The sequence below is a fragment of the Carassius carassius genome, chromosome 7 (genome assembly GCF_963082965.1).
Source record: "Carassius carassius chromosome 7, fCarCar2.1, whole genome shotgun sequence".
In the NCBI taxonomy this organism is placed as follows: domain Eukaryota; kingdom Metazoa; phylum Chordata; class Actinopteri; order Cypriniformes; family Cyprinidae; genus Carassius; species Carassius carassius.
In genome coordinates, this window is record NC_081761.1 from 34,365,730 (window position 1) to 34,382,529 (window position 16,800).

Sequence of the window (16,800 nt, forward strand, 5' to 3'; positions counted from 1 at the left end):
CAATACACTTTTTCTACTGTTTAAAAATTCAAAAATACTTTTTTTATTATTTTAAAAGAAATTAATAGTTTTTATTCAGCAAAGATGCATTAAACTGGTCAAAAAACGATTTGAAAATCTATAATTCATTTATGAATATATATATACAAAAATACAAAAATATTAAGCAGCACAACTGTTTTCAATATTGGTAACAAATGTTTATGAGCAACAAATTAGTATATCAGAGTGATTTGTGGAGGATCATATGACACTGAAGACTGCAGTAATTAATGATGCTGAAAATTCAGCTTTTCATCACAAGAATAAATGACTTTTTAAAATATATTACAATAGATCACAGTGCTTTGAAATTCTAATAATATTTCAAATTTTGTACTGTGAATTTGATCAAATAAATGCAGCCTTGGAGAGCAAAATACACTTTATTCAAAAACACAAACAATTCGTGGGCGGCAGTGGCTCAGTGGTTCATGTAGGTTGTCTACAAACCGGAAGGTTGGTGGTTCGATCCCCGGCTCCACCTGACCAAGTGTCGAGGTGTCCTTGAGCAAGACACCTAACCCCAGCTGCTCCCGACGAGCTGGATGGCGCCTTGAATGGCTGACACCGCAGTCGGTGTGTGAATGTGTGTGTGAATGGGTGAATGTGAGGCAAATTGTAAAGCGCTTTGGATGGCCATGTGGTCTGTTGCAAGCGCTTTATAAATGCAGTCCATTTACCATTTACCAATTCTTTTGATTGAAACTTTTGAATGATAGTGTATAATGTAATTTCCAGTTTCCAGTTTATCATCAGAATGCATGTTTTACATTGCTGTCAATGGTGAATACACTTTTTGGCTACCCAGCCACTAACACTAGTTCTCATGCTCTGCAGCCATGCAGAATTCACTGATAAGTGTGATGTCATTTCCTGTATATTTGATTCTGTATTTGAACTCCTTCAAAGAGTTATATTTCATGTATGGACAACTTTGTCTCAGAGGTTTCTTTTCATTTCTTTAGAAGAAATACAAATGAAGCAGTTGTTGATCTGAAATCAAACTACAGAGCTATAAATGAAAGTGCATAGCAGCTCATATTATTCAGGCTCCGTTTATATGGAGTTCTTTGAATTTTTTTCACAGGCTTTTGTGCCTTGGCGAATTTGAGCAGTTTGTGATCTCTGCTGAAACTCTAGAGATGATGCATGACGTCTTTTCTCTGGAAAACAGGAGTCTTGAGCAAACATGCGCGCTGTTACTGTCTAGCAAGCATTTTATAATGCAACCTGGTTACAGCTGGGTATAAACCCCAAGAAGGGATGACATTTGAACTGCATTCGCTTTATTAAATTGATCAAAAATAGTGTCACAACGATTTCTGTTTTAAATAAATGCTGTTTTTTTTAACTTTCTATTCACCAGTGATCACAAATCATTTTCTTCTGTGTTTATTCCTAGAAAATAACACCCCCGATTTGTGTGAGCTTACGACATTATGAAAAGAATAGTAAATAAAACATCTCATTTGACCTCCTGTGGTGGACAAACAACATTTAAAGCTCCTTGTTCTTTTAAAATGAGCTTTGTTGACTCCATTTTTCAGGCCCAATTTCTTATTCTAGGGAAGTTCTCTTGGAATAAATGGTACTTAGGAATAAATATGTAATCAAAAATATTGATGTTTTAATTTTGCATGTTTGTTAAGTGTATTTTCGGTCCAATTATGTGTTTGAGCAATGAAATAATCAGTAATGGAATCATTAAGTAGAGTCAGAAGCAGAATTGTTGAATTGGGTGTGATTCCCACCCGTATTGTTGAGATTATGAAGTGGATTGGGCAGCGTTTGATTGCCGTCCCAGTGAACAGAGTGATTGCTCAGGATAAATAACAGCCAGCAGCGGTGTGAAGTGCAGCTCATTACCTTAATTACCCCAGGTAACGTAGCAGATTAAACAGTATTGGGGCAATACGGTAGTTTTTAAGCAGTTTCAGTTTAGTCTGTGTAAATTTGTTGTGCACACTGAGAAGAGGAGGATTGGGATGTTTTGGCACATTATTAGTGAGTGGATAGACCCTAAGTCTCCGGATGAGAAAAGTTCCCTGAGAAGCAAACTCTGTAGAAGGTCATTTCTTTATTTATGAGCTGCTGTGATGTGATGGATGGAGGGGAAGTGGGGAACGGCAGACGAATCTCTCTAGAAGTCCAGGGTGTTATCTTCGTATCTGATGTTTCGCTGTGTTTATTTGTTGTCGTATCTGTAACCGTATTGAATGTCATTGCGGCCGTTGTTTTAGTCACACCGCTGCTTGTCAAAATATGTTAGTCTCTGCTGCTTGGGTAAGAGTGACTAATGAAATCTGTCCTCATCACCCCGACCCCTGTGCTTCAACAAGAACTCAACGCACAGTCATTTCCCTAAGAGCTTGAGCAGGCAGAGATGCTGCGATCCGATTGGCCGTTGGATTAGAGTGCAGACGTGAGGGCGGAGTCAGAGGTTAATCCTCTTCTGTGAAGAACTCTGCGCTGGATGAGCTTCTCCTCCTCTGGAGGTCACGCGTCCATCTGTCTCTGTCTTCACTCCACAACCTCAGCCAACCATCCGTCTGTACTTTCTGGACATATTAAGACATGTAACAATTTTGGTGGTCAGGATTTTTTTATTTATCTTTTGCAGTGTGATTCAAATGTCAGAGAGCACTTGTGAAATTTGTTTTAATACAATATTTTAACTATGAATGAGCATGATGTCTTCTAGTATTTTGGAGTGTCCTGTTTTTGCTTAAAGGGTTATAATTAATGTCTGAAGATTTCCATTAAATTGAATAGTTCGAAATGTTCATTTCATCACAAATATACAGCATTTAATATAGCTATATATATATATATATATATATATATATATATATATATATATATACTCACATACAGCATATATTTTACATGCATATACATTTATATATTTATGTTCTTATATTTTATATTATGCATAATATATATTTAATATATAAACAGAACATATTTTTCTTAAATATATACATGCATGTGTTTTGCATTTACATATACATAATAAATATACACAGCACACACACACATATATATATTTGAGTTGAACAATGCTTTAATTATATATGAATTATCATTTCAAAATTAGAATGTAAATTTCTAATTATTTGTTGCATACAGGGGCAACACAACAAATATAGCTCCTTTTCACTATAAGTTCATTTTTCTTAAAGAGTTACAGAATATATTTTTTCCCCCTGTGTATTTAATAAGAATCTCATGCTGCCACCACGAAGTCCGAAAATGGAAAAAATATCCACTAACTCTGTAAAGAGGAAAAGTAAACACTCGGGTGAGACCTGCAGATTTCCCCTCAGGTCCTGCTCCGTTGATTCGCCTGTATTGCCCAGCGTTGCCCAGAAGCAAGATTTCATGCCTTAGAGGAAACAGCCACCTCACTTCTGATAAGAGCGTGTTCACTGCTATCCAGAACCACTTTCCCTCCGTCTCTCTTCACAGGACTTAGCTAGCAGCTCTTAAAGCAGTTTAAATAGCGCTGTGGAAAGAACTGTAGAAGGAACTATTTAAATGCTAGGATATAGTATAAACATCTGTCAGACAACAAAGAGCACCATAAAATGGTCCGTATAACTTGTGTGCTATATTTCCAAGTCCTCTGAAGTTATACAATAGCTTTGTGGAAGAAACAGACTGTCATTATTCTAGGTCCTTTTCCTAAAAGATCACTTACTGTACAGTAGGTCTCTCTTCATGTCTCTCTCTCTTTCTCTCCATCAGTGTTTAAGAACGCGGTGTGTAAGGTCTACAGGTTTCAGACGGTGGACAGTAAATGGATGTTGGTTCGGGAGCAGATGGCCGAGTGTACGCTGTCCTTCAGCATCCCGAAGCAGCTCATTGCCCTCTACATTCAGGAGGACACCTGCAGGTAAGAGATGTTCAGAGGCGTCAGGGCAAACAGGACAGGAGGAAGTAGTGAAGCAGGCCAGATTGTTAAAGCGGCACAAAAAGTAATGAGTTGTGGGTGTAATATCAGAGTTAGTTTGCCTACTGTATAAACTTCTGCTCTGGATCTTTAGTGCAGTATCTGCTGTGAAAAGCCGCCTTCACTGTGAAGATGACAGCCGGTCAATACAGTGCTGTGTTGTTGAACTGTGAAATCAATATAATGAAAACTATTTTTTTTTTTTTCATGTGGCAGATCCAAAGTGCCTTAGCTCAGTGAGAATCAAACCTGACTCTATTCATTAATGCATTTTAATAGTGACATTTTTAGCATTTGCAACAAATGCATCTTGATTATTTTGGTAAATATCACATATTTTTCTGTTATATAATAATATAATGTTCCTGTGGCTCAGGTGGTAGAGCATTGCGTTAGCAGTGCAAGGTTGTGGGTTCGATTCCCAGGGAGCACATGTTAGCGTCTGCTAAATGCATAAGTTTAGTTTAATTTAATATACACAGTAACTGAGCATCAAACCTTATATTGACTTCACATGGTATTTAATAACAATACCATGCAGTGTTTTTGAAATGTCCTATGGCTGAAGTATGGTGAATGCATTGAGTGGTAAGATCCCTGGTGATTCCTGCTTCTAGAGAACAGGTTCAAGTGCAGGTTGAGCGAAGCTGGAATCGTTTGCAAGAATGAAAACGCAGTTTGAGCGAGATACACAGCGCTTGCGGAGCGAGGGTTTATTTCAGAGATGGAAATGGCTGTTTTTTTGAGCTATACTTAGCCTGCACTAAATTATTCAAGGATGTTTAACACTTCAAAGGAGAGTGCCTGTCCTCTCTCTCCGAAACTCAACCACCTCTCCCTCTCTCCTGCTTTTCTTTTCTTTTACCTTTGCATTCTCTCTTCCCTCCATCTCATTGTGGGAGGGCTGTAACCTGAGCGTTAGAAGAGAATGGAGCCGCGTGGAAGAGCGAGGAAAGTGGACATGTTTACAGATGCTGCAACAGGAAGTGTTTTGGGGTTTGTGATGGATGGATGTGACATGACCATTAACAGATCAGTGTGTAGACGCTCGAGCACTTAGACGTTTCATCAGATTCAAATTTATATTCCATCTCAAGACCGAAAGTTAGCAAACAGTATGCAGAATTCAAAATATTATATATATATATATATATATATATATATATATATATATATATATATATATATATATATATATATATGTATATATGTGTATATGTATACAGTACATGTATGTGTGTGTGTGTGTGTGTGTGTGTGTGTGTGTGTGTGTGTGTGTGTGTGTGTGTGTGTGTGTTGTTATGTTATGTAGCAGTAATCTACATTTTGGAAGGTGTTCTATTATCATTTATATGATATATTTTAAAAAAATCTGATATTTTATGTATTTTATATGTATATTTTATATATTCCTATCTACAGTTTTTGTATTTAATAATTATATGCAATATTTGCAATTTTATAGTAATATAATATAATATTATAATAAATTTAATGTGTGATAATATACATTTTTCATTTACATTTAAATCATATGTAAGCATATATTGCATTTAATAATCATATACATAATGACCAGCATCACAAATATGTGTGAGTGTGTGTATTTTCATTTTCTATGTTTCTAATATTTGTATTATTGTTTTATTTAATTATTGTAAATTAAATATTATAAATGTATCTTTTATAGTTTTGTATTAATGTAACTATATATAATTTATTAAATAGTAAATAAATGAAAAAATATATATTATAATCAAAGTATATACAAATTATATATATTATATTAATATTTTCAATAATATAATGTAATATATTTTTTTAAAGGATTGGACTTTTAGTGAAATATGTCTAATCAGAATATGTACAGTATATTTTGCACATGAAAGAATAAATAGGTGCAATAAATAGGTGCAATTAGTCTTTTTTTTTTATTTACCAAAGAAATAGCTGGATGAAAACTTAGTAAACCAACAAGCTGAACAGTCTCACAGCTTTAATTTGCTCTTTGTTTCCAGCTCTCGCTCTTTCCCCAGGGTTTCTGTTTTTATGTACATGCACAACACTTCTCAGCATGCACCGTGATCAGCAACAAGTATTAACATAGGCATGTTTTCATCTGTAACAAATCGTTGTACGCCGGTGCAGGCCGTGTGTGTGTTTTTGGCCATTGAAGAATCTGAGATCATTAACTCTGGGAGACACACATTCCCAGACTGGAGCTCCCATAGATCAGACCCTGCTAAGCAATTATCATCATGTGTGCATTATTCAGCGAGGCTATTTGGCCTCAACACCTGCTCTCCTGCTACAGACAGGTAACTCAAGCAGCCATTTCTATCCCTAGACATCTCATTATCGGCACGCGTTCATCTGTAAGGCCGTTTCAGCTGCATTTTTGCCTCTGGTTTAACCACAATTGCATTTGATTCAAAGAAAAAAGATGTCATGTCTCAACAAAGTAATGGAATGCAATGTGAGGCTGATGTTTTATCATTAGCGGTGTTTGCTAAGCATCACTGTTACTGTTGTGATTCTCATCCGCCCACAACACCGGGCAAAACTCACCGTTTCTTCAGCAAATGCTAGTGTTTGTTTGTTATGAAGGAGACCTTTTGTTTTTCTGTCGCTTTCATTGGACTGACGTCGACAGATATTCACAGTGTCGTTCAATGCATGTATCTTTCAGAAGTCAACACGACATCGAAACTGAGCCTATTTTCTTGTGTAATGCACATTCCTGCTGTTATTTATTTTTTGTGATTCATCGGTGCAACTTGTTTAAAAAAAAAAAAAGAAAAAATGTTCAGATTTTAATGTCTTCATAGTTTAAAAAAAACAACAACAAATAAGATCTTCACCTCTGAATTGACTTTCCTTGTCAGTTGATATAGCTAGTCTTAATTTATTTTCTATGCTATTTTCAGTTAGTTCATAGATGTGTATATTGAGGTCCTGACCTATGCTTGGTTTCCTCTCTAAGTATCTGTTTAACATGAAATGACATTTAATATTGAAAGAGAAGTTGGTTTTAAATGCCATCATGTTGACAGAAGTCAGGCTTTGGAAACCAAGGGTCAAGTTTAAAGTAATTATGTCCATTTAGCCCCCTGCTGGACTCTACTGTAACTAAACAATTTTAAGATCAAAAGTGATCTTTCTCCATTCAAAAAGTGCAGCTATTCAAAACTAGCAATGAAAGCGATGACTATATTATAATAGATGTTTCGCCAATGTCTGATATTTATTTATGTATAAAATTAATACAATAAAACAAATACATTTTATTGCTTTGATTTAATTTTTTAATTTTTTAATTTAATGATGTTTTGCCAGTCTCCAGAATGTATTGAATTTATTTATCGGAAAGCTTTTCAGAGCAGAAAATTAGCTCCCCACCCCCACCCCGGTCTGAAGTCTTAAAATAAACAGCATTATTAGCATAATAGCATTATTTCATTATATTATAATAGATGTTTTGCTAGTGTCAGATATTTACTAATTTATTTATTGTAAGCCTTTTCAAAGCATGAAATTAAAAAGAATGACATTTCCCCCCGGTCTGCTATCTTTGAAGATATTTATGTATTTATTTAATTGATTATTTTAGGATCTTTTTTTTAAACAAAGCATGACATTGGTTAATTTTCCCCTGTTTTTAAAGAGTTTTTATTATTATTATTATTTATTATTAGTTTTATTTTATTATTATCCCTGTTTTTATTAATTGTTTTATTATTTTTCTTTTTTAAATACTTCATAAATCGCCTCATTTTCACCTCCGTCTGCTGTCTTGGAGGAAATAAAATAGGAAATATTTTATATTTTTTATATGATGCAAGTGCTCAATATGTATGCATTTTTTATTATTTTTTATTATTTATTTATTTTTATTTTATTTTGTTGCACAAAATTGCTTATTTTCTCTCTGTCTGCTGTCCTTGTTGTCTCAGTTGAGGATCATGTGTGTTCCTGTGATACCATCCGCCAGTCTGGGTTGTGATGATGTCATTTTCCCGCAGCTACGCAGTAATTAGTCACATGACTTTTAAATTTTAAAAAAATGCATCGTGCAGGTCGCACACATCCAGAGGGGATGAGAAACTGTCATTGAGATGAATCCTAACACTAGCGGATAACTTTCACTCCCCATGCTTTATATACTAGTGTTGTTGTGATAATATTAGCTGAAGGGCTGAACTGAGACTCATTTCTTCTTCACAATCATGACACTGAAAGCCCATAAACACCAGTTTTGGCAGTAGAAGGTTGTATTTTGGATGGAAAGAGTGAGCATTATGGACATTTCTGTCACATTATTTGCCATGTAACTCTCCAAATCATGTTTTGCGATGTATTTGTGTTGATTAACTCTGAGGTCAGTGCATTTTTTAGTTTCTTCATCAGTGTATTACTGCACTCAAAGGTACTTTAGCTGTTGTTAATTACTATTCCCGTCACATTTCTGGAATTGACGGCAGCCACAAAGCCTCCGGTGATTTAAAGCGAACGGCGGCCGTAACGCAGCATTAAATGAAGGGTTCAGAGTGGCCCGCTGTACTGACATCTAGACATAATTCCAGCTCTCTCGTTTCTCGTCTGCTAAACAATTGTGTTTTTAACTCCAGCAGCACTCCTCGATCTATTGTTTCAGCTCTGCTCTTTATAACTGAGCCTTTCTTCCACCCAAACCCCAATAAAATTGAAACAGAAGTTTCCTCCGCTTCCTCTCCGCATGCGTTCTTTCCACTACAAATCTCTTTTTTATTATCGCCGCCGCTCCACCCAAAGCACTTTCTGATAAAGCCACATTACAATTCAAGTCGGAGCTTTTCAACAAAACAACATGGTAGTGAGCACATCTCTTAATTCACATGCACTTCAGACATTACTTCTTTCACAGCTTAAAAAATCATATAAAAATGAAAATTGAAATTGCATTTTTTTTTCTTCTCTGCAACATAGAAGATTTTTTGTGTGTGTGTCCATACAATGAAAGTCAGTGGGGTCTAGTCTTGTTTGGAGCCAATTAATAGGTTCTTAAATCACACGGTTGCTTTATTTAATTAAGATTAGAAATTAGGTTTGTGCTTGGGTTAACAAAAGTGCTCATTTAAGCTAAAGAAATAAGAAATAAGCTAAATTCACTATACAAACTTTGTAGGTTAAGATTTGAAAACATTTTTAGAAAGAAGTCTCTTATTCGCTCAAAATATACAGCAAAAACTGAAAAATTGTGAAATATTTTTACAATTTAAAATAACTGTTTTCTGTTTGAATATATGTTAAAATGTAATTTATTCCTGTGATGCGCAGCTGTATTTTCAGCATGATTACTCCAGTCTTCAGTGTCACATGATCCTTCAGAAATCAGTCTAATATGCTGATTCGCTGCTCAAGAAACAACTCTGATTAGTGCAATTGAAATGGAAATATTTTGTAAATAAAGTTTTGTGATGGCACATAAACGACACACTTTGGCTTTAAAATGTAGAGAATAAGAATTATTAAGAAAAAAACCCACTGATCTCACCTTTCAGTAGAAACGATAATTGCTCTGTTCTGCTCATTTCTTTCATTTCTGCAGCCCTTTTCACCTTTGGCTCCTTTTGAAGATGCTAATCACATTTCTGAAGTTATTATTAAAGCATCACAGTGACTTTGAATTTACATGAAAATTATTCATTGTTCCCTTTGGAAATACCCTCCACAATTAAAGATTCCTGAGACCTTTTATTAATGAGACTTGACTCTGTCAGCCTGCATGGAGAGATAACATATTTAAATCTACTGTAGTGTTACGCAGCAAATCACTGCAGACCTCGCATGACAACATAAAGACACAACACACAGTAAGTCAAGCAACAGAGCCTCTCAGTGTGACACATAAAGAGAAAGTCTATGCATGAATGCTGTTGAATGAGACTGAATGAGTGAATTTCACCTGCTGAATTGCTCCAGGGGACAGAAATAGCCTGTGATCCCTTTTAAAAATGCCCAATGGAAGCCAAATTGGAGTTTTGTGGCTTTGAATCCCTGCATATAAAGATTTAAAGGGGCTATGTGATGAGAAATTCACTGGTTTCTTTGTTTGAGAAAACGTACTGTGACATTCAGAACTTAAAACTCAAAACATGTATTGAAAATAAGCAGCAAAAAAGGGCTTGTTTTGCACTTCTGCAACTTTTTGATGTCAGAAATGTTAGTTAAATTTAATTTAAATTTAATTTAATTAAAAAATACGGATAATTTCAGTCTGATCTAAGAGTTCATCAGGTTTTGATCAAGTCTGCTCCAGTGCTGTTTTCTGTACAACAAAAATAAGCATTTTGAATGCAGAGTAGAAATCTGCTAGTGCTCTCAGACTTTTGGATGTTAAACAGGAACAGTAACAATAACTAGAAGAGCAAAGTTTGAAGATACACTTGTCTGTAAGTTTAAAATAACTTTAAAACCTTTGAATTTTGAAGGTTTTACTCAGAGAAAGTAAGTGTTGCTATACATGTTTTAGCACATTGCTGTTATTTTTTAACAAGTTCCTAGTAAGCTTTATTACATTGCTATTGTATTTATTAAATTTATAGTGTATTGTTATTGACTTGTATTCTTAGGGTGCCTGTTAAGATCTGGCTAGGGACAACAGATGGAAACTAGCACTTGTAGCTAACTCTGGCTTGTTTACAGCAAGTGATTTGTCTGTTGATCAGTGAGCATTGTCCCTAGCAAATAAATAACAAAAAAGTTTTTTTTACATGTCCTTACTTAGCATGTTTTTCAATGTTTTAGCAAGTTGTTAACATGTTACAAGCATTTTTTCTAGCGTATTGTAACATTGTTAACATGTTTCTAACATGTTTTAACACACTGCTAACATGTTACACCATGTGGCTAGCATGTTTCTAGCACATTTAAACATTATCAGCATGTTTATAGTATGCTTTAATGTATTTCAAACATATTTTCACACAATGCTTATGTTTTACCATGTGGCTATATATTTCGAACATTTTAATATTGTTAGCATGTTTCTAACATGTTTTAACACATTGCTAACATGTTTTACCATGTGGCTTGCATGTTTCTTGCATATTTTGACAAATTGTTACCATGTTGGTAACATTATTACACATTACTGGCATTTTCTAGCATACAGTATTTTAGCACATTGCTAACATGTTTTTTCCATGTGGTTAACATGTTTCTAGCATGTTTTAACAAACTGTTACAATTAAGCACATTAGTAGTATTTCTCTAGCACATTTTAACACATTGTTAACATGTTTTTTAGTTAGTTTTAACATAGCATGTTTTAACAATACTGATATGTTTTTTAAATGTTGTTAGCTCATTTCTAGCATGGCTTTGCAAACATGATCCTAGTATGTTTTTGTATGATATTGCTTATGTTTAGGGTTAACACTGCTAACATTAAAATGTTTAATTATGTTTTAGCATGACTGATATTAAAACATGCTCTACTTTCTAAATGTTGAGTTCAGTGTTAGTTAGCTTATTTAGTTTTGCTAGTTATATGGCAGCTTACAGTAAATACTCTATATCAGTTATTGTATGAAAGTTTTCACCCCCTCAGTGAATGATTATGTGAGTTTGGGCCTGTTCCGAAGCCTGATTTTTGGGAATTCTGTAAGTCAAGCTGACATGATGATCGATTTATGTTGTTTCCTACAGGATACAGGAACTGAAAGATCTGGGAGAGCTCTCACCACACTGGGACAACCTACGGAAGGATGTAATCTCTCGCTACGACCAGATCATCAAAGAATACCAGGACACTCTGGCGGAGCTGGAGAAACATACTGGTAAAGACTTCAGATGCAATGAAGCATGATCTGTCTTACACACACAAATGTATGTAATATGCAGCCTTTCTCATTTTGCATGCATGGGACTTTATACAATGCAAACACTTTACCCAATTTGCATGCAACATCACGCACAACTGATCAGCAGTGCAGGTTGTAAAAGCATGATTTTTTTTGTGTCCAGCAATTTCTTAGTTCATCAAATTTTCATACGCAGCTCACAGTTAGCTGTCACATTCAATGCAACGTTAAACTCGCATGGTTGCACATTATAGAGGAACAGACAGACAGAAAGTGTTCGCTTTTAAAGCTGTCTTCTATTGCATTAGCCTGAATAAAGCTTGTTCACAGTAAACATATTTGTTGCTTTCGATAATAACAAGACATACTTTAGTGTTGCGACTGCATGCTTTGCCAGATTTTTGTGTGCTGGAGCAAAGCAGCCAACTAAACTTGAATTGACTGAAAAATTGATAAAAGAGTGATTTTATGCTGCTGTTCAGAAGCACAAGTCAAAATGACAAATAAGACGTTGCCGTAGTGCATTTTGCAAAAGCGATGTCCATGTTAGCATTATATGTCTCTACCAGTTGACACATTGCTACTGTCATGTGGTATATGCCACCGTCTCGCCCCAGCTCTATTATGATCCATATTGTTGGAGAAAAAATAAAACGGAGCACAGAAAGCCTGTATTTGTCAGCCGTGTCGCTCCTCACAACAAGCAAAAATAGTCATTGATGATCTTGGCCTTCCAATCAGAATGAAAAAACTGATCTGCCTGATTGATCGACCCATTGCCGAGGCTTATATTCAGAGATGAAATTGTGCAGGCGTGTGTTTTGCCAGCTGAGTGGTGTTGACGTGTCCGTCCCTGAAGGAGGAGAGGAGAGACGGCGAGATCTCAGGTTGTTCTGCCTCTCGACAGCCCATGAGTGGCCAGCTGCTACATCAGCCTCTAATCTTGTTTGCCTTGTTGCTTCCTCTCAGGCGCTCCCATCTTCCCTTTTCCCCTTGATACCAGGGACTGTGTATTTTTTTGTAATCTGACTTGTTGTTCAGAAAAACTACTTGAAATGAGTTCCAGCGTAAAATGAGGTTGGTGGATGGATGGTGTGTCCCTTGCCCCTTGTCCAAATACCCACACTTGTGGTGTTTGCACTTGACCACTTGACTACTTACAGTACATGGCATATTTCCTGTATTTGGCCCAAGTGTCCAAGTGTGGATGAAGACCACAAGTCTGTGTAGACCTTTTCATTACCTGACGTGACACACTTAGGCCTATAGTGTTGTAAAAATGCATAGCTTTATTTTTATTTTAAACGCTTTGCATTTTAAAATCAACTGCTAAATGTCTGTTCAGTGGTCTCTATAACATGATACAAATTAATTTGCAGTGCTTCTAATTAAGTGATGAAAAGCAGTTGCAAATGTTGTACAAAATAAATATCGCCGCTACTCATCTCTGCACCAATAAAATGTGCTACACTTTGTTTTTCTACCAATTTATATGTAATAATACCTAATTATTATATTAGTATTTAACTTTCAAGATTTATTTTAAAACATGATGCATGATGGGATACACTAAGCCTCGAACAGAAAAACTTCACTTTGGGTATTAGAGCATTTAGAGAGTGTTTTGCCATGCTAAATACAGTACAGCTATCATGCTAAAACCTCAGCATCCCCTAATTCATCCTCCTCCAAAGGGCCGCGGCTAAAATATTAAAGCTTAAAAAATGAGACCTGTAAAATATGCTAGAAAAATGAGACGATAGTATTAATGGAGTAGGCGATTGCTGGGCCGTCGTGTCTGTGTTTGTACTTCTGTCCTCTGGGATGTTGTCATAATCCACTCACTGCAGTGCCACTGCAGAGTATTAATTATTGATATCTAATGTTATCACAAGGTTGGCAACTTGTGGCTGGAGAGAGTGTTTGGTTTCAGCCGGCGTTTCTCAAAAGGGCAGATCCGTCATTCTCCCGTCGCCCTCTTCACCTCAGGGCAGGTACTGCAGTCGTTTGGCTCTGGTCTAAAAAAAACAAACCAAGCTCTGTAGTGTTTTTTCCCCCTTTCGTTTAATTCATTTTTAATTAGACAAGGCTGACTAGGGGTACTTCAGAGTGTGTTAACTAATGAATTAATCATTTTGTGTTCGCATTGTTTGCAGCCGGTGGAATTAGAGGCACTGGGAGCTAATCCTGTTGTTTGTCAGTCCTCCAGCGGGATTGTGCGGCCCGGGGTGGAGAAACCCACAGTCTCGCCCGTTACAGACAGCAAAGTAAGACAAATCCAAGCAAAGACGCCACTGAGTCACGAAATCAGTCGAGGGTAATTAAAATAAGCGAGGAAGCTTCCTGGACTTTACTTTGAAGGAGTTTTTCTTTTCTTCAGCATTTACTCCCCCTCCTCTTACCGCAAATGTACATTCTGTTTTGTTTTGTTTTTCCTGTTGATATATATAAACACAAAGTTTTGTTTTTTAAGATATATCTATTTATAATAAAAAAAAAAACATAAAACCACTATAAAATATCATATGAAATTGTATGTACACTACTGTTCAAATGTACATTAAATTGATCACAATGACACTAGACTTGTGATCAGTACTGTTACTAAAGTTTCTTTTTAATTGTTGTTGTTATTGTTGTTGTTTTATATTCTATTCATCAGAGAATCCTAAATAAAATGTATCATGGTTTCGATAAAAAATATGAAGCAACACAGATGTTTTCAACATTGATAATAATCCAAATTGTTTCTTGAGCAGTAAATCAGCCTTTTACAATGATTTCTTAAGTATCCCGTGAAACTGAAGACTGCAGTAATGATGCTGAAAATACAGCTTTGATCACAGAAATAAATTACATTTTTCTATTTATTCACATAGAAAACAGTCATTTTAAATTGCAATAATATTTGACAGTTTTCAAGATCAAAGTAATGTTTCCTTGGTGAGCAGAAGAGATTATGATCCTCAAACTTTTGAACACACTGATGAAGTGGGACAAACCAGGGTGCAGGGTGATGAATAAAACCTTGTACTAAAACAAATAAAACTACATTTATGCATCTTATATGTACTTAGCTACCGAGCAACCTCCCAACTTTCTCTTTTTTATCAAAATGTGCTTTTTACCTTGAACTGTGTAATATAACTTCATCTTTAACAGCAAAGTAACTAGTAAATTCCCAGAAATGACATTTTTAGCAGCACTGTTTGCTCTTTGTTGGCTTTAAGTGACTCATGTAAGGATAAAAACAGTTTATTAAGCCTCAGACGCTGATTTGTTCCCCAGAACCGCTGCAAAGCCTCAGACAGTCGGCTCTGTAAACCACAACCTGCTCCTTGGTCTCTGGTGCCTGTGTGACGGGGGGAGAACCCAGTAAACGCTTGGCCCAAGAGACCTGCAGCCAAGCTGAAGCAGTCAGGCGCTTCTGTGCGTTTAGCGCTGATCGTGCTTTCGAGGCTCTGTGTTTGGCCTGGGACTTTTTCCTCAGTGTCTCTGAGAAGAGCATTTAATGGAAGCCAGGAAACATGTCTGATGCTCCTGCTCAAGTACACTCATCTCTGACTGGAGACGTGATCGCATTGAACTCAAATCATTATGCGCTTCTGTAGCCGAGAAGGAGATCTTATGAGGGAAAGACATACATAATGAGACTGCTGGCTGTCTTACAGAAAAGAGACTAAGTGCCTTTGTGTTTGCGTAGCTGACAAATGGACATAAACCTTTTTTCATGGTAGTTTGTAGATGCATTTCTTTCCCTCCACTTTGAATCACTTTTCGCCTGGACTGGTTCTTTACTCTTGCAGTATGACAGATTATTTTTTTAAAGTTTTTTCATCTCTTACCGCATGATATTTCTAGGTATTCAGCTGTTATTCAGCAGACTCCCATATGCTGCATCCACACAAATCAATAAAGCGTTTACTTAATATGTTTATTAATGCTATTTTTATAATGCGGAGGTGATGCACTGAATAAATTAGCATGGAAATAAATAATATAGCAAAGTTTAATCAGTTGAAGGTATAACTTGTACTTCTTACAAGTTCACTGTGTCTTAATTTCTCTATTTTACTGTATGCAAACTTTGTCTAGGCTTGCTTGCCTTTGACCTGTGACAACAAAACATAAATAAATAAATAATAAAACATTAAACAGTGCAATTAATTCACAAGGAGCAACTTTCTGGGTACATTTACTATTTTTAATCATCATCTTATTTTATATTTATTTATCATTTTCAATTTGATTCCAAGGTAGTGTCCGATGTGTTATTTCCTGCATCTTAAATATTACATATTTTACCCATCATTTCACATATTTTCATAGGTAGTTAAATTAAAATTAAATAAAAAAAATTAAAAATGTAAAATTAAATTTATGCATTTAGCAGACGCTTTTATCCAAAGCGACTTACAGTGCATTCAGGCTATCCGTTTTTACCTATCATGTGTTCCCGGGGAATCGAACCCACAACATTGCGCTTGATACCAATTGAGCTACAGGAACACAGTAGTTGTGACAAAATGAATTTTATGATGGGTAACAAACAGTTTTTTACATCTTTAAACACAAATTTAAATGCAAATACGCATATTTATGATGAAAATATGACATGTCATTCATTTGGAAACCTAATAGTACCAAAAAAATCAAAACTCACCTGGAAGAAAAATAGTTTTAAACTGCCACTAGAGTGTGTTGATTGTTCATAAACACGTGCACTCAGAAAAACGATGTATTGTGCTATATTGTTAGTGTGGTATTAGTATAGAGTTTTAGTATTAGTCACTTCTGAAACAAATAGAGGGCTGGTCAGTTCTGCGGGGGTTCCTCCGGCCTGTGTCCCAGGAGAGAGCACACCTGTCCGGCTGACAGATCCACAGGTGATCTTTACACAGAGTATGAGGAGTGTGTTTGATTCATAGGTTTTAAATGAAGCACGTACTGTACATATGAAAG

At 35.8% G+C, this 16,800-nt stretch overlaps 1 protein-coding gene across 4 annotated transcripts in view; it reads left to right on the forward strand.

The window, feature by feature from the left end:
* Positions 1-16,800, forward strand: part of LOC132144025 (type II inositol 3,4-bisphosphate 4-phosphatase-like) — a 162,740-nt gene that overhangs the window by 74,684 nt on the left and 71,256 nt on the right. For all 4 annotated transcript variants that reach the window (XM_059554730.1, XM_059554731.1, XM_059554733.1 and 1 more), the window contains 2 exons: positions 3,790-3,937; positions 11,684-11,814. In XM_059554730.1, coding sequence (XP_059410713.1) covers positions 3,790-3,937; positions 11,684-11,814 — 279 coding nt within the window. The remainder of the gene's footprint in view (positions 1-3,789; positions 3,938-11,683; positions 11,815-16,800) is intronic.